Source organism: Ranitomeya variabilis, chromosome 1 (assembly GCF_051348905.1).
Source record: "Ranitomeya variabilis isolate aRanVar5 chromosome 1, aRanVar5.hap1, whole genome shotgun sequence".
Classification (NCBI taxonomy): Eukaryota; Metazoa; Chordata; class Amphibia; order Anura; family Dendrobatidae; genus Ranitomeya; species Ranitomeya variabilis.
In genome coordinates this window covers 257,217,371-257,243,956 of record NC_135232.1, presented here as the reverse complement: position 1 = coordinate 257,243,956, position 26,586 = coordinate 257,217,371, and the positions used below count along the sequence as shown (strand labels likewise).

Genomic DNA, 26,586 nt, shown 5'->3' with positions numbered 1-26,586 from the left:
GGGCTCCGCCCACATCACATCTGTGGCCCTGCCACTCCCGGTGGCCATCTTGGTCCTTCCTGCCTGCGCGCACACACAGGGTCGATGGTTTTGTATTAAAGGGGCACAACGACTCTGCATCCGGGTAAGGAAGTACTGCACTCTTCCCCTGCATCTTCCCCCCTGTACTTAACATGACCAGTATTTCCTGCCACATGACCAGTATTACCTGGTCTTAAAGGCGCATGACCAGTATTACCTGGTCTTAAAGGCGCATGACCAGTATTACCTGGTCTTAAAGGCGCATGACCAGTATTACCTGGTCTTAAAGGCGCATGACCAGTATTACCTGGTCTTAAAGGCGCATGACCAGTATTATTCCCCGGTCTTAAAGGCGCATGACCAGTATTATTCCCCGGTCTTAAAGGCGCATGACCAGTATTACCTGGTCTTAAAGCCGTCGGCTAGCAGGAGCCGCAAGTATTTTAGAGACGTACAGGTGTCTAGAAACGTACACGCGCCTAGAAAACGGAAGTTTCATTTCCTGATCCCTCACCAATGATTTGCTGAGAACAAGTCTCTGAATATGGATCAGATATTGCCTTGGTTCTGGACTCACCAGAACTTCAGAAAAGGATGGATTTGCCTTTTTATATCATTAACCAATCTGTAGATTGATGAGGACTTCAGTTCTACTCTAGATCACGCAGTGTCCCTCATGAGGAAACTAAACTCCCTCGCAGAGCATCTGCCATTCACCCGGACAGGGAGCGTCCGGATAAGCGATCCAAACCTCTGCAAGCGCTGTATCCCTTTATTCAGCCAATATGCAAACACGTGGGGTGCTCCCTCCCTAAGACGTGAGATGCCATGCCTGGTCCGATTCTTAAGGGCGACAGGTCCTTTTAAAGGACACCGATCTCCCCACACCTGCAATAGACGGGCACATGGAGTGTCGACTCCATGTATCCTCTTCTACAGCCAGGCCGAACGCCGAACAACCAGCCCTGTCCACCCAGGGACCTTAATTCAGTGGATGTTCAGAGGCTTCTTTTTTTTTTTTTTTTTTTTTTTGATGTCCGAACACCCCCTCTGCCTCTCCACTATTTAGCAGATGATGCAAGAAGGAGGACGATCCCTTTCCACTTCCCTGTTAAGAGGATGGTGGATCGAGGGTTCATCATTTTAACTCCGCACAGTCAAAAGAGAGCGGCGATAGTAAGAGACGGTTTTTCCTCCTTCTGCATGCAGCCGCGCATTCTGCCACTTGGCATATTAACCAGGTAGAATCTCCTGTGGTATACCTACCAGTATCCCTACTCGATGGATCATCAATTAAAAATACAACAGACTGTCAGATAGCAAATCTAGTTTGTTCCGTTTTGCGGCCTCCAGTTAAGCGCTCTACCCTCCCGTAGCTGCCGCATGTGTTGCTAGAGCAATGGTCTCTTGGTCAGAGACCTTTAACTATTTTGACTTGCTATAGACCAGCAGTAGATCAGTTGTCCAGGATGGTCTAGATCTAAGGGAGCTTGGTTTCAAAATGGGGACTGAAAAGTAAGACCGACCCTGAACCTCAAACTTTTACCAAGCTTGACAAGCTCCCCCTTCTTCGGATGGAGTTCCCCCGCTCAGCCATTACTTCAACGGAAAAAGGGGGAGTTTCTGGCATCCACCGACATTCGGGATGCTTACCTTCACATTCCTATGTTTTTTCCTCTTCAAAATTCCTTCGCTTTCCCTTTCGCGAACAGCATTTTCAAATCACGACCTTGTCCTTCGGCTTTGCTACCGCACCCAAAGTGTTCGCAAGGGTTTTGGGGCTTTCATGTTCCTCTTGCACCCTAAAGGCGTGGTCGTTCTGCCCTACCTGGTTGACTTTCTAGCCGCTCCTTCAGCCCGGCACTGAGTCGTCTATATCTCTTGTGATACCCTCTCTCTCCTGGGCTGGCAGCTAAACTTAGACAGGTTTTTTTCCTCATTTTCAGCCCAGCAGATATCCTTTTTGACGATGATCCTGGAAACTTCCAGAAGTTTTGGTGATTCTCTCTTGAGACAAGGCCGTGGCCCTTCAACAGGGAGCTTGCGCACTTGTTCACTCATCCCCCTCATTCCATTCGATTTGCTAGGTGTGTTCTGAGGAAAATTGGTGACGACAATGGAAGTTTCCTTCGCTCCTCTCGTTTTCTGCAGGTCAATCAGGCTTTCAGAGAGTAGTCTCTGAGCTCCTTCCTTATCCAGAGAAGATCCTTTATCCCAGTTACTAGTGACTACCGATGCCAGTCCTCTCCTCCTGATCATTGTTCTGGGGATCCAAACGGTACAGCTAGTTCTACAGCAGGTCCACTGCCTTCTGGCGGGTCACCCCATCCGATTCAATCGGACAGTCCCACGTCTGTGCCATACGTCAATCATCTAGCAGGTACCCACGGTCAGGCGTCATGGCCGAGGTACCTCACATTCTCTTTTGGGCCACGATCTATCATCTGGTGATCTCAGCACTACACATCTCAGGTGTAGAACTCTGGGCGACGGACGCCGTCAGGGTCCCGCCTCATGTGAGTGGGAACTTCACCCGGAAGTCTTCCATCAGATCCGTCTTCTCTGGAGCACTCCAGATGTAGGTCAGATGGCATCCAGACTGAACGCCAATGTACTGTAAGTTCATGGTTTGGCCTCCAGGTCCAAAAGCCAGCGCAGTGCATGCACTGGTTCTTCCATGGTACCAGTTTCCTTCACCCCTCTTTCACTAATTCCGAGATCTTTTCGGAAGCAGGAAGGGCCCCAGTGATCCTGGGAGATCCGCACTGACCAGGTCACGTTTTCTCTCGTTTGCTGAACTAGTATTTTTCCAACTTATTGCAACAAAACTGCAAATATGGACTTCCTCGCAGGGAGTCTTCACATGTGGTTCTAGCCTATCACATACCATTAGATCTTTAGGACCTTAATGATCCTGGGAGTCTTACAGTAGACTCCTTTTGATCCGGACAGACTTTACTATCAGGGAATATCGCCCTTTTTTTCTCTGCGATCTCCTCATCCAGACGAGTCTTCGGAGCTAGCTGCTCTGTTCTTTCAGACCTTTTCCCTTATTACCATCAGAGCAAGGTTGTCTACAGGCAATCCCCGTCCCTTGTTACCAAGGTGGTATTGTATTCCCACAGTTATGAGGGCATTATTCTTCCCTCATCTTTCGGCACCAGTCCACATAACGGAATGGGTTCCCCATATTCTGGACGTGGTGAGTGCTCTGAGTAGGTACGTCTCGAGGATGGCGTCCTTCCGAAGGCTGGACGCTTTATTTGGGCTACCTCACTGTAAGAGGACTGCTTCCTGACTCATACAGGAAGGGTTTAGCCGTTTCATCGGCCATGTTAGCTTGGTGGATTTTACACCATCCAGGAATTTTTCCGTGTTAGATGTCAGCCTATCTCCCTGTCTATCGAGGTTTCTTGGATTCTAGGTACCAGGCGTCGGCACAGCACGACTGCGAGCTTGCGGGTTCGTTCAGTCCGCAGGCATTCTTGAAGCACTATAATTCCCAGACTTTCACAGATGTGAGTCTGGGCAGGCGGACTCTGCAGGCCGTGGTGTCGCACTTGTAAGTAGCGGTTACACAGGGCCTGATCTGATGTTGTCCCCACCCAGGGACTACTTTGGGACGTCCCACGGTCTGTGTCCCCCAATTAGGCGTAAGAGAAATGGGGATTTTTGTGTACTCTTCGTAAAATCCTTTTCTCCGAGCCAATCATTGGGGGACACAGCTCGCACCATATTAGCTTGTGCTTGTTTTATAATTTGACATGCTATGCTCTCATATATATATATATATATATATATATATATATATATATATATATATATATATATATATATATATATATAATGTGACATTCTATATGCTCATATGTTATTGTTGATCTCCTACTACTTTTGCACTGAACTGGTTAGTTGAGAGCCAGCAGGAGGGTGTAGACTGCACGGGAGGAGCTAACTTTCTTTGTATCACTTAGTGTCCTCCTAGTGGCAGCAGCATACACCCACGGTCTGTGCCCCAATGATTGGCTCGGAGAAAAGGATTTTATGGTAAGTACACATTATTATTATTTATTATTATTATTATATTTTTTTATAAATACGCTGGGGGCTAGTGATCGGGTGTGCTCAGATAAGGCGTTATCAGAGCATGCTCGGGTTCTAATCGATTGTTTTTGGCATGCTCGGAAAAATGCTTGAGTCCCCTTGGCTCCATGTCTCTAGGCTGTTCGGCAACACATGCTGGGATTTCCTGCTTGTCAGGTAATCCCAGCATGTGTTACGGCTGTTGAACAGCTATGTGACATGCAGCCGTGGCAACTCAAGCATTTTTCCAAGCACGCTGAAAATGCTAGATTAGTACACAGACACGAGCATGCTTGCTCATCACTAAGTATGACCACTAATATGTAAACCTCAGGTTCCCCCCCCCCTCAACACACACATTACCCATGTTAATTGTGTTATTAGCCTTTCACTACCTAGTACAGGTCTGAACAAAACCCGAGTAACACATGGCCCTATATATTTCTCAATGTGGTTTTTCAGTTACTTTTAAATGCCTAAAACATGGGTGGTGGTTGGGTGAGAGAGAAATTGTCTTTGTTCTATACCTGATCTGCTCAACTCTGATCTATGGTGGAAGATGATGGCTAAAGTAAAAGAAATTAAAGTACAAATCCCCTTTTCTTCTAGTGATCCCATCAATGGAACTGAAACCCAATGCTGGTAGTGACAGAGCCTGGGTTTGGAACACATATGCAGATTACGCCGATGAAGCACCAAAACCTGAATTACTGGCCATTCGGTTTTTAAATGCAGAAAGTGAGTATTTTATATTGTGTAGTTGTGTGGCTCATGCTCTCTACTTGTGTACCTGTCATTGTAAGCACTTGTCTTTACCACACCTCTATACCATTATCCAAAATTGTTACTTTCTAGGGTTATAAGTGGAATTTATCATGTCATAATCTAAATGGTTGCAAAAGGGGTCCTTTTTTTTCCTTAAATCAAAAGCTATAATTTGTTTGGGAACAGATCCATATCGTTTGTACCGGTTTTTAGCACTGGAGTACAGTGTGAAGTGTATACATATAATATAAAGGCTCACAGCTGGTAAACCTCAGATGTCACAAATATTCTCATTACTCTGCACATAGTGCATAAATTTTTTATTTTCTTAAAGTGGTGTTCCATCCAGCTAAGTACATTTTAATCAATAGATCTTGAAATCAAAATAACTTTCACAGGTGTTAAATGTTCCTGTGCTGAGATAGTGAAAACATAAATGTTTCCCCTAGTCCTTGAGGACAATTTTTTGAATTTTCTTTCCTGTGCTGAGATAATCTTATAAATGTGTCCCTGCTGTGTACTGTGTAATGACCATGTCTGACCGTTCAGGGACATGGTCTGATCATACCACATCTCCTGAGCAAGGGCAGAAGGAAAAGAGTATACAGACATTACAGCACACTGGTTTATATGGGTATTCGTGGCATGTAAACGGACAACATAAGGATATGCTCGTTGGGGTTTGACCTCAGAGATGCCAAGTGATCGTAAAAATAAAGGGGCTATGTAGAGTACAGTGAACTGCATCTGTGATATAGGGGAAAGGCATTGCCACAGCCCCTTAATTCTATTAATTGGTGGTTGTCCCAGTGGTCCTTTCTCCACAAATCTGCAACTGAGATCTCAACATAGACACATAAGCACTTTGGCAGGCTTCTTTTTTTTTTTTTTTTTTTTTTTTCAAACTACCCATTGGGGTTTAATTACTGAAAATGTCTTAACGTTTAGACAGTAAAATCTTTAAAAAAAAAAAAAAAGCCTTCATCAGGTACAGTATACATATACAGGTATATTTTTTACCTGATGAAGACTTTTTTTAAGCCAAAAGGCATTGTTTTTACTTTGTACATGTCAGAATAAAAATTTTTTTAAAATAAGCCGATCTCTCAAATGTTACAATTTTGAGGAGCGCCGCACGAGACTGCATTTCAGTTCCTTTTACAGGTCCATCATTTGTTAATGGAAATATAGGGGGTTCCGCATTACTGGTAGTACAAAAGCTCTGCAAATGCGTGTTATGGCTCCTCGCCCTCCCCACCCAAAAGAAATCAAACGAATTCTGTGCTCCCAAATCTAAATCTAAATGTCTGTGTGCCTAAGCCACATGTTTGGCATTTCTGTAGTGATGAGAGCTCGCCTAATTTACGGGTGCATGCCTCCAGGAGCATGAGCTGGGTGGGCATAATGTACTGGTAACTACAACGTACGGGGTACTACAACTGCAGTTTTCAACTTTCTCTCTGCAGCATCCACTGCTGCTTGTTTCTGGAAAAGTCATAGAGTAAATATCGTCACATCTGTAGATAAATTTCCAAAATTGGGTCACTTGAGGTGGGATTCTGCTTTTCTTTCACTTAGGGGCCCTGTATATGCAGTCCACAAACTATTCTAGGAAAATCTGCGCTCCAGGATGCAAATAGCGCTCCATCCCTCCCAAGTCTCTGTATGGCTAAAGCAGTACTGTACAACCACATATGGGATATTGCCACGTTCAGTACAAATTGTGTGACAAATTATGGTGCCATTTTTACCCACTTTTGTAAAAATATAAAATCTGGGGCTAAAACTAATTTTTTTTGTGTGTGTGGTAAAATGTAATTATTTTTTTTCTCCACTGGTATAAATTTCTGTGAAACACCTGTGGTGTCAATATGATCAATGCACCCCTAGGTGAATTCATTAAGAGGTTTAGTTTGTAAAATGCAGTCACTTTTATGGGAGTTTCTGCTGTTCTGGAACCCCAGGGGCTCTGCCATTGTGGCATGGCACCCTCAAACCAGTGCAGTGAAATCTCTACTGAAATATGGCGCTTCTGAGCTTTGCACTATGCCTCAAAAGTTTTTTTTCGACCACTTATCGGGTATTGATGTACTCAGGAGAAATTGCATAACAAATTTTACTGTTCATGTATTCATATTATCCCTTTTGAAAATTGAAAACTTAAGGTCAAAGCAACATTTTGGTGGAAAAAATAGTAGTATAATTTTGGGCTGAGTGAATTAAATATAAGTTTGTGAATTGCCTTAGAGTTAAAAATACTCACTACTTCCCTAGATGAATTCCTTGAGACTTGTAGTTAACAAAATGGTATAACTTGTGGGGGTTTCTGCTGTTTTGACATGTCAGGGGCTTTTCAAATGTGACATGGTACCCACAACGTATTCTAGCGAAAATAGTGCTCATTCCCTTTTCAATCCTGTCATGCGCGCAAGCAGTAGTTTTCCAACAAATATGGTGTATCTGCATACTCTGTAAATATTACACAACAAATTTTGGCATCTTTTTCCTGTTAACCCTGTAAAAATACAAAAATTTTCATGGCTTAACATTTTAAAATTTTGTGAAGCCCCTGAGGGTGGTACAAGGTGCTCATCACACATATAAATAAATTCCTTGATGGGAGTAATTTACAAAATAAGCTAATGTGTTCAGTGTTCCAAAACTCAAACGGTGCTCCTTCTGAGCCCTGCCGTGTGCCCAAACAGTAGTTTTTCACTAAATATGGGATATTGGCATACTCAAAATAAATCGCACAACAAATTTTATGGTGCATTTTCTTCCGTTACCCTTGTGAAAATGAAAAAATTTGCAGCTAAATAACATTTACCGTATGTATGAGTATAAGCCGAGACACCTAATTTTGCTGCGGAAAACTGGGTAAGCTTATTGATTCTGCAGCTGTTTTCCATGTGTTGTACAGTATCATGTAAACGTATGGGGAAAAAAAATCTGCAGTGCACATGCTGTGGGAAAAAAACGCGTGGAAATGCAGCGGTGTTTTTTCCGCAGCATGTCAATTCTTTGTGCGTATTCCGCAGCGCTTTACACCTGCTCCTCGATAGGAATCTGCAGGTGGAATCCACACAAAAACTGCGATAATCCGCAGTGCGGTTTACCTGCAGATTTAGCAAAAACAGTGCGGACAAATCCGCACACCAATCCGCATCGTGTGCACATAGCCTAAGCCAGGTAAGCATTGTCCTCTCATCCATGTCCTGCTATGTGTGGGTCACCCCCTGTCCTGGTATGCGTGGCTCATCCAACCCCGTCCTGTCCTGGTATGCGTGGCTCACCCAACCCCGTCCTGTCCTGGTATGCGTGGCTCACCCAACCCCGTCCTGTCCTGGTATGCGTGGCTCACCCAACCCCGTCCTGTCCTGGTATGCGTGGCTCACCCAACCCCGTCCTGTCCTGGTATGCGTGGCTCACCCACCCCCGTCCTTTTTCCAATAATCTTTTTAAAAAACATTTTTAACTTGGGGAGGGAAAAGAAGGGAGAATAAGGGATAGCCGAAGTGGAAAGGGGTAAACAGAAGAAGGGAAAGACCCCTATACAAATAGGGGAGGGACAAGCATATATAAATATACTCCAGTAATTATACATATATATGACTGTTGCTTAACCCCTTTACCCCCAAGGGTGGTTTGCACGTTAATGACCGGGCCAATTTTTTACAATTCTGACCACTGTCCCTTTTATGAGGTTATAACTCTGGAACGCTTCAACGGATCCTGATTCTGACATTGTTTTCTCGTGACATATTGTACTTCATAATAGTGGTAACATTTCTTTGATATTACCTGCGTTTATTTGTGAAAAAAACGGAAATTTTGAAAATTTCGCAATTTTCCAACTTTGAATTTTTATACAATTAAATCACAGAGATATGTCACACAAAATACTTAATAAGTAACATTTCCCACATGTCTACTTTACATCAGCACAATTGTGGAACCAAAATTTTTTTGGGTTAGAGAGTTATAAGGGTTAAAAGTTGACCAGCAATTTCTCATTTTTACAACACCATTTTTTTTTAGGGACCACATCTCATTTGAAGTCATTTTGAAGGGCCTATATGATGGAAAATAAGCAAGTGTGACACCATTCTAAAAACTGCACCCCTCAAGGTGCTCAAAACCACATTCAAGAAGTTTATTAACCCTTCAGGTGTTTCACGAGAATTTTGGAATGTTTAAATAAAAATGAACATTTAACTTTTTTACACAAAATTTACTTCAGCTCCAATTTGTTTTACTTTACCAAGGGCAACAGGAGAAAATGGACCCCAAAAGTTGTTGTACAATTTGTACTGAGTACGCCGATACCCCATATGTGGGGGTAAACCACTGTTTGGGCGCATGGCAGAGCTTGGAAGGGAAGGAGCGCCATTTGACTTTTCAATGCAGAATTGACTGGAATTGAGATGGAACGCCATGTTGCGTTTGGAGAGCCCCTGATGTGCCTAAACATTGAAACCCCCCACAAGTGACACCATTTTGGAAAGAAGTTCCTTAGGGGGTCTAATCTAGATGTGTGGTGAGAGCTTTGAACCCCCAAAGTGTTTCACTACAGTTTATAACGCAGAGCCGTGAAAATAAAAAATCCTTTTTTTTCCACCAAATTTATTTTCCAGTCCACCACCTGACAGCACCATTGGAGGACGTCCTTCTTACCCTCAGTGGGACAGGAACAACAAGCGGTTAAAAGGACCCTCCCCACTCCACCCACCAGTGTTTTTCCTGTCCCACTACGGATAGGAACGACAAGCGTATCCTCCGACGGTGCTGTGCAGATGGTGGGGATCGGGGGGCCCAGCCTTTCCCTTCCCTGCCGCAAGATATCTGCGGCTGATACCTGCGATGGGGGGGTCCCTCAGCCTCCCCAGTGTAGCGCTGCTCCTGGGTCCGTTCCTCCATGTGGGGGCTCTCGGTCCGGGCGTTGTCTGCTGGGGGTGTATGTGGGGGCCATCTCCAGACGGTGGCTGTTCCCAGCATGCGGCCGCGTCCATTTCCGGCAGTTGCTCTCAGCGCGGCAGCCGCTGCTGGCTCCAGGACCTGCGGCCGCGTCACTTCCGGTCGACGGGCCGCGTCACTTCCGGTCGACGGGCCGCATCACTTCCGGTTGCGACGAGCGTCGGACTGGGGGACGCCGGCGACGGCCTTCATGAAGGCCTTTCAGCACGGTGGACGCGGTAAGGAGGCAGGATCAACCAGGTAAAAACCCTGGTGAGTGGGCTGTGTTGAGCCATACCACAAAGCTCACCCCTCCCCCTGCTTCCCTACCTACGTATTCTATATATATCTCTATCTATCCTAGGCAGAGCTCGCCATTCCCACAACCGAAAAGAAAAGATCTGGGAAAAGTAAATGCCCTATATGTGCCACTAAGTTTCCGGAAAATTGGCGGAAGCCATTGTGCAAATCATGCACATCCAAGATTGTGGGGGATGAGCAAACTGCGCTACTATCCCGTATGAGGACAATGATCCGGCAGGAGGTTCAGGCGTCCATTTCAGGCTTGAATCTTCCCCAGGCAAGCCAGTCGGAACCGCAAGCCTCACGGAAGAGGCCGAGGGAATCTAGCCCCTCTTCTGAAGGAGAGGCTTCAGAAGAGTCTGACCAGGAGGAAAGAGACGGGTCATTGAGCAGAGGGAAAAGATATCTCTTCTCGGCGGCAGACACAGAGGAACTTCTTTATGCTGTACGTAACACCATGCAGCTACAGGACACGGCAGAGGAAACCTCGATCCAGGATGAGATGTTTGGTGGATTACATGCCCAAGTGACAAAAGTTTTTCCTGTCAACAACCACATCCGTTCCATGATCCTGGAAGAATGGCAGGAAGCGGAGAAGAGACTAGTGATACCCAGAGATTTTAGACTTCGTTTGCCCTATAATCCAGAGGACATTAAAGTGTGGGATGAAGTCCCAAAGATTGATGTTCCGCTAGCAAAAGTGGCGAAGACCTCAATCCCATTTGAGGACTCCTCCGCATTAAAAGATCCTATGGATCGTAAAGCGGACGGTCTGCTAAGGAGAACTTGGGAGTCCTCCGCAGCAATAATACGGGCCAATATAGCGGCAACATCGGTAGCCCGGTCAATGCATTTATGGATTGACGATTTGGAGGATCATCTTAAAGCCAAGACTTCCAGAGATGTTATCCTTAAATCCCTGCCGTTGCTTAAACTTGCAACAGGCTTTATGGCGGACGCTTCTGCTGAATCTGTACGCTTCGCGGCCAGAAGAGCCATATGGCTAAAACCCTGGTCAGGTGATCTCCAGTCAAAAAATAAATTGTGTGGAATCCCATTCTCAGGGAATAAAGTATTTGGGCCTATTCTAGACGACATCTTAGAAAAAGCCTCAGATAAAAAGAAGGGGTTCCCTGAGGAAAATACAAAAAAGTACCAGCCCTTTCGTAGATCCCGACCTAGTCAGAAGTCAGACTACAGGGGGAAAGGGAAGACTGGGAGGTGGTCTTATCCCAAAGGAGGGAAGGGTAGAGACTCCATCTTCCCAAGTGCAGGTACAGCAAAACCAAATAAATGACATCAAGGTGGGTGGTTGGTTACAAAAATTTCTAGGGGGTTGGCAGAAAGTATCCCAGAATCCTTGGATTCTGCAGGTGATTGCTCAGAGATACAAACTAGAGTTCTCCAGCAGTCCCCCAGAAAGATTTGTGGTAACCCGGCCCCGTCCGCTCTGACTCCTCTATGTGGACAAACATCCAGGAGTTGATAGTTAGATGCGATCACTCCAGTACCCATCTTAGAAAGAGGCAAAGGCCATTACTCCTATTTGTTTTCAATAAAAAAAGTCAGGGGACTCCCGGACGATCATAAATTTAAAACCACTAAACAGATGGTTCCGGTACAAGAGATTCAGGATGGAATCCATAAAGTCCACAACGCCTCTTATAGACAAGGACATGGTGATGTGCACCTTAGACCTGAGCAATGCATACTATCATGTCCCAATACATGCTTCCTACCAAAAATTCCTGAGGTTTGCCCTAATGAACAAGGGAATATTACATCACTTCCAGTTCAGATGTCTCGATGTCTCCCCTTCAGGCTTGCTTCGGCGCCCAGGATTTTCACCAAACTGTCAGAAGTTGTGGCCTATCTAAGAAACCAGAATGTGACCATAGTACCATATCTAGACGACTTTCTGATAATGGCGAGATCAGAGAAGCTCCTCAGAATAGACTGCAACTTCACTCTGTCCATCCTGCAGGATCTGGGGTGGATTGTGAACTGGAAGAAATCCTGCCTGGTCCCAGATTCCAGAATAAAATTTCTGGGGGTAATATTAGATTCCAAACTAAGAACATCTTTTTTACCAGAAGACAGACAGGAGGCCTTAATCGGGCACGTACATCAATTCAGAAGAAGTACCCCCTCCATAAGAGAGGCAATGAGGATACTGGGATTTGACAGCATTCATACCCTGTGTGAAATGGAGCCAATTCCACTTGCGGGAGTTAGAGAGAAGTCTTGGGATCTTGGAACAGGAAACAGAGTTCCCTAGACAGGAAGATTATGGTGTCTCCGTCAGTAAAGAGATCCCTAACCTGGTGGACCACACCAGAAAACCTGAGAGAGGGAGTTCCATGGATACTCGATCCCTGTGTTACGGTTACCACAGACGCCAGTCAATACGGATGGGGCGCTCATATAGGAAGAACATACTATCAGGGAGAATGGACTCCTCAGATTGCCGCAAGATCGTCAAATTTCAGGGAGCTGTATGCAATCTGGAAGGTGCTGTACCAGGCCCAGTCACTGGTCTGGAACAAACACGTAAGGATACTGTCCGACAATGTCACAGCAGTGGCGTTCCTGAGACACCAAAGAGGTCCGAAGCATCCACCACTGCAACACTTAGCAGACCAGATTTTCAGGTGGGCAGAAAAATCTGTCAAATCCATCTCGGCAGTTCACCTGGAAGGCGCAAAGAATCAGGTAGCAGATTTCCTGAGCAGAACGTCTCTACATCCCGGAGAATGGGAACTAAACCCAGAAGTATTCAGCAGTCTGTGCCAGAAGTGGGGAACTCCTCAGGTGGACCTCTTTGCTACCAGGTCAAACACAAAGACCAGAGCATTTTTTTCGCTCAATCCTTTCGACGGTGCCACCGCAGTAGACGCCTTGTCTCAGTACTGGGGAGAAGGTCTCCTGTACGCATTTCCACCTCTTCCTCTGATACCGAAGACACTCAGGAAGATACGAGACGAAGGAGCAACCGTAATCCTGGTGGTTCCTTTTTGGCCAAAAAGGAGCTGGTTTTCTCTGCTATCCAGAATGTCAACAGAGAAACCAGTCTTATTACCGAACAGGCAGGATCTTCTACTTCAGGGTCCAGTGTTCCACAAGAACCCAGACTCTCTTCACCTATCTGCTTGGATCCTGAACGGCAAACCTTAAGATCCAGAGGACTGTCAGAAGATGTCATTACCACACTCCAGGCAAGCAGAAAGCCGGTGACTTCGGCGATTTACAACAAAATCTGGAAGCGGTATTGTTCCTTTTTGGGAGGGGGTCCTGTGGATACTTCGAAACCAGACATTCCCAGAATCCTCGATTTCCTGCAACTCGGATTTGAGAAGGGCCTTCGGCCTAGTACTCTAAAAGTACAGATTGCAGCACTTAGTCTTTTTTGATACATCGCTAGCCTCCCATCCCTGGATAGCAAGATTTTCCAGGGCCACGCAGAGAATGAGGCCACTTGTGAGGAAATCAACTCCTCCTTGGGACCTAAACCTGGTTCTTAACACCTTGTGTAAAACCCCGTACTTGTCAGATATGAACATAGCCAATCTCTCCTTTAAGACTGCCTTCCTAATTGCCATCACGTCAGCTAAAAGGCTGGGGGAGATGCAGGCTCTTTCCATCCAGAACCCATATCTTCAGATCTTTGACGACAGGATAGTCTTTAAACTTAACCCAGCTTTCCTCCCCAAAGTAGTATCCTCTACCAATATAAATCAGGAGATAATCCTTCCTTCATTCTGCCAACACCCTAGAAACGCAAAAGAAGGGGTCTACCATAACCTTGACGTTAGGGAGACTGTTCTAAAACACCTGGGGGCGACGGAAAGTTGGAGACAGGACACTAACTTATTTATACAGTACGGTGGTCCAAATAGGGGATGTAAAGCAGCAAAATCAACCATTGCTAGGTGGATTAAAAACATGATTAGCCTAGCATATACAGACCAAGGGAAAGATCCCCCGGATACTCTTAGGGCCCATTCAACACAAGCTATCTCTACATCATGGGCAGAGAAAGGGGGAGCCTCAGCTGAGAAAATCTGTAGGGCGGCGACTTGGACTAGTCTTTCTACCTTTGCTAGACACTATAAATTAGATGTCGTATCAGACCAGTTAGCCTTTGGTAGAAAAGTATTACATGCAGTAGTCCCACCCTAGTTAAACATCCTTTGGTATTTCTCCAATGGTGCTGTCAGGTGGTGGACTGGAAAACGGTAATTAGTTCTTACCGGTAATTGTATTTCCAGGAATCCACCTGACAGCACTACTAGTTCCCTCCCACTGCAAGCTTATACTACTGACTAATGTGATGTAACATTGGTGTATAATTGTTAATAATCTTTTTGCATCCATCCAGATGTGGTACTTAGAAAATCACTGGTGGGTGGAGTGGGGAGGGTCCTTTTAACAGCTTGTTGTTCCTGTCCCACTGAGGGTAAGAAGGACGTCCTCCAATGGTGCTGTCAGGTGGATTCCTGGAAATACAATTACCGGTAAGAACTAATTACCGTTTTTTTAGCCCCCAGTTTTGTATTTTTCCAAGGGAAACCGTGTAAATTGAACCCCAAAAGTTGTTGTCCAATTTGTCCCGAGTACGATGATACCCAATATGTGGGGGGGAACCACCGTTTGGGCGCATCACAGTAAAGTGACAGATCGCCGATCTGACACTTTGCTGTGCACTGTGTCAGATCGGCAATCTGACGTGCACTTCTCCTGACTTCCCGGCGCCTGCTCTGAGCAGGCGCTGTGAAGCCACCTCCCTGCAGGACCCGGATGCAGCCCCGCGGCCATTTTGGATCCGGGGACTGCAGGGGAGGAGACGCTCGGTACAAGGTGAGCACATCGCCTTGTACCGATCGTCTCAGGGAAGCACGCAGGGAGCCCCCTCCCTGCGCGATGCTTCCCTGTACCGCCGGTACACTGCAATCATGTTTGATCGCAGTGTGCCGGGGGCGGTCCGTGACCGCTCCTGGCACATAGTGCCGGATGTCAGCTGCGATAGTCAGCTGACGATCGGCCGCGCTCCCCCTGTGAGCGCGGCTGGACGTACTATTCCGTCCTTGGGAATTAGGGCCCACCCCACATGGACGGAATAGTACGTCCGATGACAGAAAGGGGTTAATATTACATCATCTGAAAGTCACGTTAATAGCTGTTGCTAAAAATTACAATATCTGCAAATCAAAAGTTATATTAGTCATACACATACTTTAAGCAAAATATATAGTATACTAGATGGAGGCCCGGTGCTATCGCATCGGGAGGGCGGTGACGTCCCGATGGGGGCCGGCTTTACAGCACTGAGAATCTCTTGTTCCCAAGCGCTCACCCACCTATCCACTCCTTCCACCATGTGCTGAGTTCTCCTATCAGTGCTCTCTCCTCTGACCTGTCTCGCGGCGGCCGGGATCCCAGCGGTGGGGAGGGGCTCTTGCGGCGGAGGAGTCCGGCTATGACCCGTTGGTGGTACTGCGCAAGGGCCTGGTACCACCAGCGGGTGCCATATTGGAATACCCATCACTCGGTTATTCCAATATGGCGGTCGGCGTACTTCCAGCGCGGTGGATTGTGGGATTCGAGGACATCCAGACGGAATTGGATGACAGTCAATTTAAGGTAATTATATAAATAGATGTGAGCTTGTCCCACCCCTGTCCTGTCCTGGTATGCGTGGCTCACCCACCCCCATCCTGGTATGTGTGCTCGCCCCCCGTCCCGGTATGCATGCTTCCTATTCCAAAGAAATAAACAATCATACTCGCTCTCCTCCACTCCGTCGCAGCATCTCGTTGGTACCTGTGCTGAGCGATCACGTGGCACTGATCATTAAGTTAATGAATATGCGATCCATGCCTATGGGAGTGGAGCTGCATGCATATTCAATAATTTAATGAGCGGTGCCACGTGATCGCTCAGCACAGGTACAGCTGCAGGCATCGGGACCATTGAGATGCTGCAGCGGAGGGTGGGTATGATGTCTTCTGGAAGCCGGTGGCTGCAGCGGTCACTGTGCCCTATGAGAAATGAATATTTTTATAGTGGAGTCACTTTTGGGTATTTTCTGTCATATAGGCCCCGCAGTGACTTCAAATGTGATGTGGTTTGTAAAAAAAAATGAAGTTAATTTTATGGAAAAATAAGAACTTGCTGTTCAACTTTTAACCCTTCTAACTTCATTTTGAAAAAAAGATGGTTTCAAAAACTTCTGGTGTAAAGTATACATGTGGATAATGTTGTTTATTAACTATATTGTGTGACAGAACTAATTAATTTTGAAAACTACAAAAGTTTCACCAAATTTCCAGTATTTTCAGAAATAAGCACATGTCATATTGAGCAAATTTGACCACTTTCATGAAGTACAAAATGTCATGAAAAAAAAATTCTTTCAATTGCTGGGATACGTTGACGTGTTCTAGAGTTATTACGTCATAAAGTGACACTGGTCAGAATTGTCAAATTTGACCCGGTCACAAAGCCGAAAACAGGCTGTTACGAAAAGGTACCCTGTGGTGACTTCCACGGTCCCCTGTGGCCTCCAGGCATAAATTTAGTCGTTGGTTCTGGTCTGAGCCTTCCCAAGGGCCGGAACAAACCGGCAGCCAACCAATTGCATGCCAGACTTTCCCATATGCCCAGTCTTCAGCGAATCAAATCGCTCCTTCCTCCCATCGCATGGGAACACTGCATGCCTTTTCCTTACACCTCCTCGCCAGTTTCAGCGGTAGATCCCCGTCTCCCGACTCTCCACTGACCCCATTCTTCCTCTGACTGATCATCATCCATTTTAAAGGAGCTCTCCGACGCACACTATAACTCTTGCTTTCAAAGCCACAGGCTCAGCTCTCTGCCTGTCATTTGCTGCTATATAGGTAGTAAAGTCAATTTCGGCCTGGGCGAAACACCTCCGCCAGGGCATCCTTTCAGACACCCCACCCCTTTCTGATGGCGAATCTAAGGCTAGGTTCACATTGCGTTAATGTGTGCACGTTAACGGGACAGCGTTGCACGGCGAAAATGTCGCAATTAACGCCGTGCAACGGGTCCGTTAGCGCACCCATTGACAGCAATGTGAAGTTTACCTCTAGCGCATCGCAAGCGCGTGCCTTTTTCGGCTCGCGCTAGCGATGTGCCGTTCTTCTGTGGCGCACCTCGGACGCTGCTTGCAGCGTCCGCGGTGCGCCCGAGGTCCGTTTCCGATCGGGGATCTGCGAGAGCGGGGACGTTAACGCGGCCCCTAAATAAACATTGCGTTAGCGCGATCCGCTAGCGCTAAACGGATTGCCCTAACGCAATGTGAACCTAGCCTTACTGACCAAATTGGTCACGCATGGAAGTACGTTCTTTCGGCTGCCCTCAATACAGCCTCCTGCTCGGCCTTACCAGCCAGCAACATCATCACCATTCGAAGGTCCTATTGCTCAAAGCTTGAAACACATATTTAGTGTCCAACTAGTTCCCCAATGGCCTCCCACTTGGGAAGCCTCTCTGGGTGGGTGGGATGTCTCCTACATTTCCAGGCCAAGTGGCTCTCAGTAGTCAACAATGCCTGGGGTCTGGGACGTCGGGAGGCAGGCGTAATCGGTGTAATCATCCCCATTACAACGTTTTTCCGGTTTCTCGTCAAACCTGTTCGCTGTTTCCAGAGAAGGTTGGCTCTGCTCTCCCCATCCTGGAATTCAAATTCACAGACATGTACTATTACAACGCTTCAGAATGGAGCCCCTTCAGTCAGTGATGGTTCCACGGAACCAGAAGACTTACTGTGCTCAGTGGACATTCAGGATGCCTACTTGCGCATACCCATTTTCCCCTCCCATCAAAGGTTCAACCAAACTTGCATTCCAGTTCATAGCACTGCTGTTTGGTCTAGCCACGGCACCCTTGGTTTATACAAAGATAATTGCAATGGTTATTGCCATTCTAAAGCGCAGAGGCTCTCGTTACCCCCTATATAGATGATATTCTCATCAAGACTGCATCCTCCTCAGCAAGTCACAAAAGTCTACAGATCACTTTCTACACCCTTTCTCGTCTGGTCCAACACAGTTTCTCTAGGAATGCTGTTCAAAACCACGCAAGCAAGGGTTTTCTTGCCCGAAGAAAAGTGCCCGACTTTTGACAAGTAGGATTTACTTTCTGAGGGCGATCCTCTGCATTAGCGTACTGAGCAAGATGGTTCCTTCAATGGAAGCAGTTCCGTTTACTCGGTTTCACATATGCCCTCTTCAACTTTTTCTTCTATCAATATGGGACCAGGTCAACTTGCTCCCTGGATCGATTGATATCCCCTCTTCTCCATATAAAGAAGTCCCTATAATGGTGGAAATACTCTTCCTTAGTCCTTCACGGAAGATTTTCTGTCTCTGCATTGAAAGAGTCAATGGATGCCAGCCTACACGGTTGGAGCAGATTTTTTTTGAGACCACAGTCCAAAACTGATGGACCACTCGGTAATTATCCCTTCCCATCAACATTCTAGAATACATGGCAATCTTTATTACTCTGCTCCAAATAGCGAGACCTTTTTCTGGCTGGCCGATACACCAATGGGGGGGGCTTGAAGTCTAGCAGTGATGTCAGACGTGGCTCTTATCCTGCTGTGGGCCTGGCTGATAGTACAAGCAATTACGTCAGTGCACATCCCAATAGTTGACAACTGGGCCGTAGGTCTTGCTGCCGACGATTGGTCCCTGAATCCGTCAGTCTTTTCCAAGATTTGCCTCATATGGGGAACTCTGACGTCGACCTAATAGCATCCAGGATAAACCACAAGGTTCATCAGTTCGTATCCAGATCCCACGATCCGTTGGCAATCGGCTGTTTGAACAGTTCTCTTTCCCATACGTTTCCACCTCTACCAATGATTCCCTGGCTGGTCAAGAAGATCAAAGTGGAAGGAGTGCCATTCTCACTGCTTCCACCAGAATTCTCAGTCATTGAATGTAGCAGCTTAGTTGTTAAGGCCGCGGTTTTAAAATCCGCTGGATTTTTCCTATAAGGTAATTCAGACCATGATCAGAGCAAGAAAGTTTTCTTCCTCTCGCTTCTACAATCATATCTGAAAAGCTTTCTTCCGCTTTTGTGAAATTAACTGGACAAGCCCAATGGTTTTCCATCCATCTGTCTTTCTTGCAGCTGGGTCTGGAGCCTGGCCTGTCCCGCTATTCTTTTAAAGGGCAGGTGTTTGCCCTTTCCATCCTTTTTCAGAAGAATCTGGCGTCTCATCTGCAGATCAAGACATTCATTCAAGAGGTCACACTCCATTCCTCCCTTTTGAACCCTTGGATCTTAACCTAGTGCTTGATGTCCTCGTGTAGTCTCCATTTTTTTTTTTTTTAAGTTTCTCACCTTCCTCTCCTGGAAGGTTGCATTCTTGGCTGCTGTTACTTCTCAGACGAGTCTCTGAACTTGCCGCTCTCTTGTTGTTACCATCATGTCCTGGTGGATAACAAGATAAGGGTTTTACCTCCGATTCCATCCTTTCTTCCTAAAGTGGTTTCAGCATTTCACCTCAATGAGGTGTACTTTCTTTTGTCCATTACCCTCTCATCCTTGAGAGAGGTCACTAAACAAACTGGATGTAGTAAGAGGCCTCAGTCTTTACCTTTCCAGAACAGCACCCTTCAGACGTGCAGATTCTCTGATCATCATTGCCGAGAGTCCTCGGAAAGGCCTTTCTGCTTCCAGGTCTACCATTGCCCGTTGGGTCCATTCTGCTATTCTAGAAGCTTATTGACTAAGACAGGGTGTGTCCACTCAGGGTCACAGCACACTCTGCCCGTGCTGTGGGGGCCTTCTGGGCAGTCTGCCACCAGGCGTCGGCTTTGCAGCTTTGTAAAGCTGCTACAGGGTTTACAACTATTCCTTGTCTGATGTGAACCTCAGTAGAAAGTGGTCCTAGATTTTGGCTACCTACTGTAAAATCTTCCTCTGGGCTTTCACTGGGGGAACACTGCACCCACACTTGTTTAGTGTTGGTTTTGGTTATGTTATGATCATTGTATTCATGTTGCTTCTCCTACTGCTTTCTCTCTAAGGCTACTTACACACTAGTGTTTTTTTGCATACGTCGCAATGCGTCGTTTTGGCGAAAAAACGCATCCTGCAAAGTAGTCTGCAGGATGCGTTTTTTCCCCATAGACTAACATTAGCGACGCATTGCGACGTATTGACACACGTCGCAACCGTCGTGCGACGGTTGCGTCGTGTTATGGCGGACCGCTGGCAGCAAAAAACGTTACATGTAACTTTTTTTGTGCTGACGGTCCGCAATTTCCGACCGCGCATGCACGGCTGGAACTCCGCCCCCACCTCCCCGCACCTCACAATGGGACAGCGGATGCGTGGAAAAACAGCATCCGCTGCCCCCGTTGTGCGGCGCTTGCACAGTATGCGTCGGGCCGACGCGGTGCGACGGCCCCGTACCGACGCTAGTGTGAAAGTAGCCTAACAGATTAGCTTTGTGCCAGTGAGTGAGTATATACTGCTGGGGAGGAGCTAACTTTTTTGTTTGTTTGTTTAGAGGCAGTGGCATATACCCATGGTTTTCTGTGTCACCACCACCAATGAAGGCTGACATTTTTCAGTAGGTACCCAAAATCCTAATTTTTCCTCTATGTAGACGATTTATTCTGGACTATAGGCTGGACCATACAGATTTGCATGCTTAATTTTAATAAAGGGCTGCGATACCTGTGTGATGTGTAATGGGTGCTCTCCTTATCTCACTGTAGAGCTGTGTGTGACTATAACTGACACATCTGCAGGTTCCTCTCAGCTTCCATCTCGCATGTAACCCTTTTATTAAATTTGACCTCTGGAGGCAGTTTCTCGGAGATTGGTGTCCAGCCCATAGTTCTTTAATAGATAATTTGCATATAAGAAAAATATGTATTTCTCTGGAATAAGTTATTGGATAGCAGATAACTTGATATCATTTTACTATTGTTCCTATGACTGCATGGGACTGTTGATCCTACTTACTGATTTACCTTTAAGGGTATGTGCACACGCTGCGTATTTTGCTGCAGATGAGCAGCAGTTTTGACGCTGCAGATCTGCAGCTGTTTTCCATGTGTTGTACAGTACCATGTAAACCTATGGAAAACAATCAGCAGTGCACATGCGGTGAAAAACGCGTGTAAAGGCAGCGGTTTACATTCCGCAGCATGTCAATTCTTTAAGCGGATTCCGCTTCGGTTTACACCTGCTCCATAATGGGAATCTGCAGGTGTAAAACCGCAGGTGGAATCCGCACAAAAAAACATGGTAAATGGGGGCGTGGCGTTTGTAGTGAGCGGAGAGGACGTGCTTGGCTGGAGCTCCCACAATCCTGATTATAATTCTGTTTTATACTCGCCCGGGAGGATTCCTCTGGCCACAGCTGTGGGCACATGGAGGCATCCGGCTTCTGAGGAAAGGTAAAGCGCAGCTCCGGCTGGGATTACGCCGGGGAAGCCAGGACGGGAGACGGACCCTGCAGGAGACAGCGGCCGTCTTTCTTGCAGCGTGTGCCGGCGGCGAAGGACGTGGAGCAGCGGCACTCGGCTCAGGAGGAGTTAGCTGGACGCAGGTGAAGCTCTGGGAGGTACGAAAGGGGGACTGTGCGGTGTGAGCCCTGAGAAACTGGCCCTGGGTTCCCCCCCCATCCTTAACAGGACCCAGCGTCTGCTCTGAAACTGGCATTTCTCCCTCCGCTCCCACCATTTGGAATATAACTGCGGAATTTGCAGCATCCGATAAGTGGCTGGTCTGCTAAATACCATACGGAGACTGCTATACATAATATTTCACTGTATCCCAATACTGTTTGGAGGAAGACTCTGCATTTCTTGATAGACATTGAGCTTTTTTTTGCTTTGACTGTTTCCCTGACCTGCCCCTTCTCCCAGGGTGAGAAGTATAAAAGCTGCAGCAAATCTCTGGTGCTACACGTTATTTCTTCTGCAAGGACCTTTTGCACGCTGTGCGGATGTTTACACAGAACTATCTACACTGTAGCATATTGGTGCATTAACCAAGTAGTGACTGTATCCCATTAAAGTGCTATAGTGATTGGATCTTGCTCCTTAAAACATTAACTATGCCCCGTCCAAGAACCTCTGGTGCAACTGAAAAGCTAAGAAAATATGCTCGTTCTGATCACCCTGATAAACTGCGGTCAAATAAAGACAATTCATTTGGGGCTAAGACCGCAAGCCAGCTAAAAAACCGTGCCTCGGATAGTGAGGAGGATGGGGATCAGGAGGACCTAACTTTGAAACAAGCATCTGAGCAGTTAATGCAGGCTATATCTCTAACTAGGACATCCTTAACTGGGAAAATAGAGGTACTCTCTGAGGTGGGACGCCTTCGACAAGACATGGGACCCCTCATGGATTCCATTACGGAGGTGGAGTCACGGGTATCTCGTCAGGAGGACAATTCTGTGCCCATGGAAACTAAACTGACAACAGTGGCTGGCTCTATAAATGCCTGGAAACAAGGCGGACGACTTAGAGAATAGACTACGTCGGAATAATATCCGTATTATTGGGCTACCAGAGCGTTCAGAAGGTCAGCAACCAGAACAATTCTTGGAGAGCTGGCTCAAAGATACTTTGGGGGATGAATTCTCCTCTACATTCTCTGTAGAAAGGGCCCATAGAGTTCCAACAAAACCTCTTCCTCCGGCCGCCCCACCGAGACCCTTTTTGGCGCACCTTTAGAATTGCAGAGATAGAGATGCAGTGCTTCGTAAGGCAAGACAAAAGTCCCATTAAATTTAATAACGTTACTATTTCAATATTCCCGGGTTTCTCTATGGAACTGCAGAAACAACGTGCTCAATTTCTGAAGATAAAAAAACAACTCAGGGAAAAAAACATTTTATATTCAATGATCTATCCTGCCCGCCTTAGAATTGTTTACAAGGGCTTTTCCTTTTTCTTTATGACCCCAGCAGAAGCTGAAGATTGGATGCGATCCCATATGGGAGCGAGTGGGGGGAAATCCTAGATCACCTGCCGTCTCTTTATATAGATACACTGAAAATGGAACTCTCTCATTGGGTTTTCTTCTTTCTTTTCTTTTTTTTTCTTCAATGACAGGAGCTCTGTCCACCAAAGTCCAGGAAAACCACTATACCGGACTCTGTACTCAGAGGTGGTACCCTCTTTTTTGGACTGTGACAGGAGCATGAAATTTTGCTCCCTCTTGAAGCATATTTTGCTTTATTTTGTTTTAGTATTGTTAGGTAATGGTTATATAGGAATTGCTGCCATGTTTTTTCCATTGTACATCATAAGTGTAATTAGCGTGACAACGTATATTATATGTGGATGAAGGGGTATGGCATCTGATCTTACATGTATGACCTGGAATGTGAGAGGTCTTGGGTCACCCCGAAAGAGTTAAGGTATTTTCTCAAATAAGGCCTTACCATCCTCATATTGTAACACTAGTTGAAACACACTTGACCAGAGACTCAGTCCGTTAAGTGCAAAAGCCGTGGGTGGCAGGTGCAATGGTCTGTACATACATTCCACACTAGCTATTCTAGAGGGGTCTCTCTATTAATACAGAGATGTCAGATAGGAAGTTGGGGAGGTAAGGAGAGACCCTGAGGGCCGTTTTATCTTTGTACATGCGTGGGTTAACTTGAAAGATTACGTTATAATGTGTATATACAACCCCTCCTCCTGCTAATGTCCATTATAAAAAAGGGCGTTGAGTTTTGCTTTGTTATCTGGATGCACATATTATATGCATGGGAGACTTTAATATAGTTATGGACGATTGCCTTGATAGGCTCAGGCTGGATGGTGAGGCCTCGTTGGTGACTCCCCCTCCATCTCGTCTGTCAAAATTTATGGAAGGTAGTGAGTGGCTAGATCTGTGGAGAATGCGTCATCCTGACGTAAAAGAGTACACCTGCCACTCATCCGTTAGACGCACTCTATCCCGCTTGGATTATATATTTGGATCCAGTAATTTGGCAATGTGGGTGGGGGAGATAGAACATGGGAACGGGGGCATGTCAGATCATAGCCCGGTAATACTTAAGCTTCAGTTTGGTCGGACAAGACATAATGCGGTTTAGACACTAAATCCATTTTGGTTAAAGCTGATAGGCCCCAAATACAAAACTATAGACCAACTAGACAGTTTTATAACGTCTGACCCAGAGCCGCAGAATATAATGTTATGCTCTCAAGGCATACCTGAGAGGATGTTTGTCCTCAACACTTTCCTACATTAAACGTATGACCTCACAGAAAGACTGAGATGGAGAGACGTCTGAGAGACTCTGAAGCGGCCTATATAGCTAGCCAAACCAACGAGAACAGGGCTGAATGGTTACATTCCCATAGACTATACACTCAATATGTAGATATCAAATCTAAGTGTAAACTTTTTTTACTCGACAAGCATACTTTGAACTAGGGAATCAATCTAGTAAACTTCTAGCATTTATGGTACAACAGCATAATGCATCTAATACTATACTTAAAATCCGAAAACCAGATGGTGCAATAGTGTCCTCCATGAATATTCTAAAGAGTTGTATCGCTCTAGGGGGGACTTTGATACTTCAGATTGCTTAGACTACCTATCAGACATTGAGTTAACTACACTGAGTCCTACACAACAAGCTTTTCTAGATGCAGATTTCACTATGGAAGAGATTAATACGGCCGTAGGGGATATGGCCACTGGAAAGGCACCAGGCCCAGATGGGTTCCCCATAGAAATGTATAGACAATATCGGGATATCCTAGCGCTGAGTCTTTTGAAGGTGTTCCAGGGGATTTGGAGGGGAGGTTCTCTGCCAGACTCCTATTATGAAGCAAATATTATAGTTTTAAAAAAGGAGGGAAAGTACCCCCTAGAATAGGGCGATATGATCCACATCTCATTAGTAAATGTAGATTATAAAATTTTCACTAAAATCTTAGCCACTAGGTTAAATATGGTAATATTGGACATAATACGACCAGACCAGACCAGATTTATGCCAGGTAAAAGTACGTCCATTAATATTAGGAGAGTCCAATCAGTAGCTCAATATATCTCATTGATACTGGAGAATAGATGGGCTATGGCCTCGCTGGACGCGGCCAAGGCATTTGATTCTCGAGTGGTCCTTTTTATCCGCATGTTTAGAGATACTGATTTGGCCCGAAATTTCAAAGATGGATTAGCGCAATTTATATGAAACCTAACCCCGGATAATTATTAATGGCTCCATGTCAGAGACCTTTTCCCTGAAAAGAGGAACCCGTCAGGGTTGTCGTTTCACCGGCCCTATTTACTCTCGCGATTGAAGCATTAGCAATACGTATGAGATCCACTCCAACCATTAAAGGTATTAAGATAGCAGACCGTGTGGACGTTATTGGCTTATATGCGGATGATATGGTAATATTCATGGATGAAGTAGAGGAGACACTGCCACATGTGATTACTACCATAAATAGATTTAGTAAATGCTCGGGATTGTATATCAATTGGGATAAATCCGCTTTGATGCCTCTTTCCCATGTTTCAGCAGATCATCTTGAAGAGCTATCCTTATTACCAGTGGTGTCCCGTTTTTAAATATTTAGGAATAATTATACCCAAATATAGTAGACTAGATCTGCAATTTAATGTTCTTCCCTTACTGGATCTAGTTAAGCATAAATAAATTTGTGGTGTGGAGTAAATTACCATTGTCCGTTTCTGGTCGCATAAATCTGATTTAAGATATTACTTCCGAAGCTCAATTTATTCCCTTCAACATAGTGCAGTTCCTGTTCCCAGATCTTTTTTCTCAAATCTGAACTCTTCAATTTCATCCTTTTATATGGGGGAAAGCTAGGCCTAAACTGGCATTAACTGACTTTCCTGTATTATTTGGCCGGACAACTTGGGGCTCTGGGTAAATGGATGCCTGGGGGTTATTTACCAAATTCGGAGAGCCATCTGGCCCATGCTGCGAAGCTTGACTGCCCGATAGGCTTCTTGGAAACTGATAGACCCAATACCCCTAAATTATTACCACTTCTCCGCTTAGCGAGGTTGGTTTGGAAGCGGATGAAAAAGGTCATTAATTTTGATGGTATCATAGCTGAAATGCCATTATGGAATAATATGTACTTCCCAGGGCTACTGAATTACCCATCTACTCAGTTCTGGACTTCATATGGTGTCGTCTCCATTAATGATTTATGAGCAAGGCATTCTAATGTCTTTTGATCAGTTACAAATTAACCCCTTCCCGACCTGTGACACAGCGTATGCGTCATGAAAGTCGGTGCCAATCCGACCTGTGACGCATATGCTGTGTCACAGAATGATCGCGTCCCTGCAGATCGGGTGAAAGGTCCTCCTGTCCGCTCCCCAGGTCCTCCAATACCCCCCCCCCCCCCGTGTTCCGGTCCCACCCCCCATACTTACCTAGCTCCGAAGTCC

At 45.9% G+C, this 26,586-nt stretch overlaps 1 protein-coding gene across 2 annotated transcripts in view; it reads left to right on the top strand.

Moving 5' to 3' along the window:
• Nucleotides 1-26,586, top strand: part of RANBP1 (RAN binding protein 1) — a 64,775-nt gene that overhangs the window by 24,042 nt on the left and 14,147 nt on the right. For both annotated transcript variants that reach the window (XM_077293381.1, XM_077293382.1), the window contains exon 4: nucleotides 4,714-4,842. In XM_077293381.1, coding sequence (XP_077149496.1) covers nucleotides 4,714-4,842 — 129 coding nt within the window. The remainder of the gene's footprint in view (nucleotides 1-4,713; nucleotides 4,843-26,586) is intronic.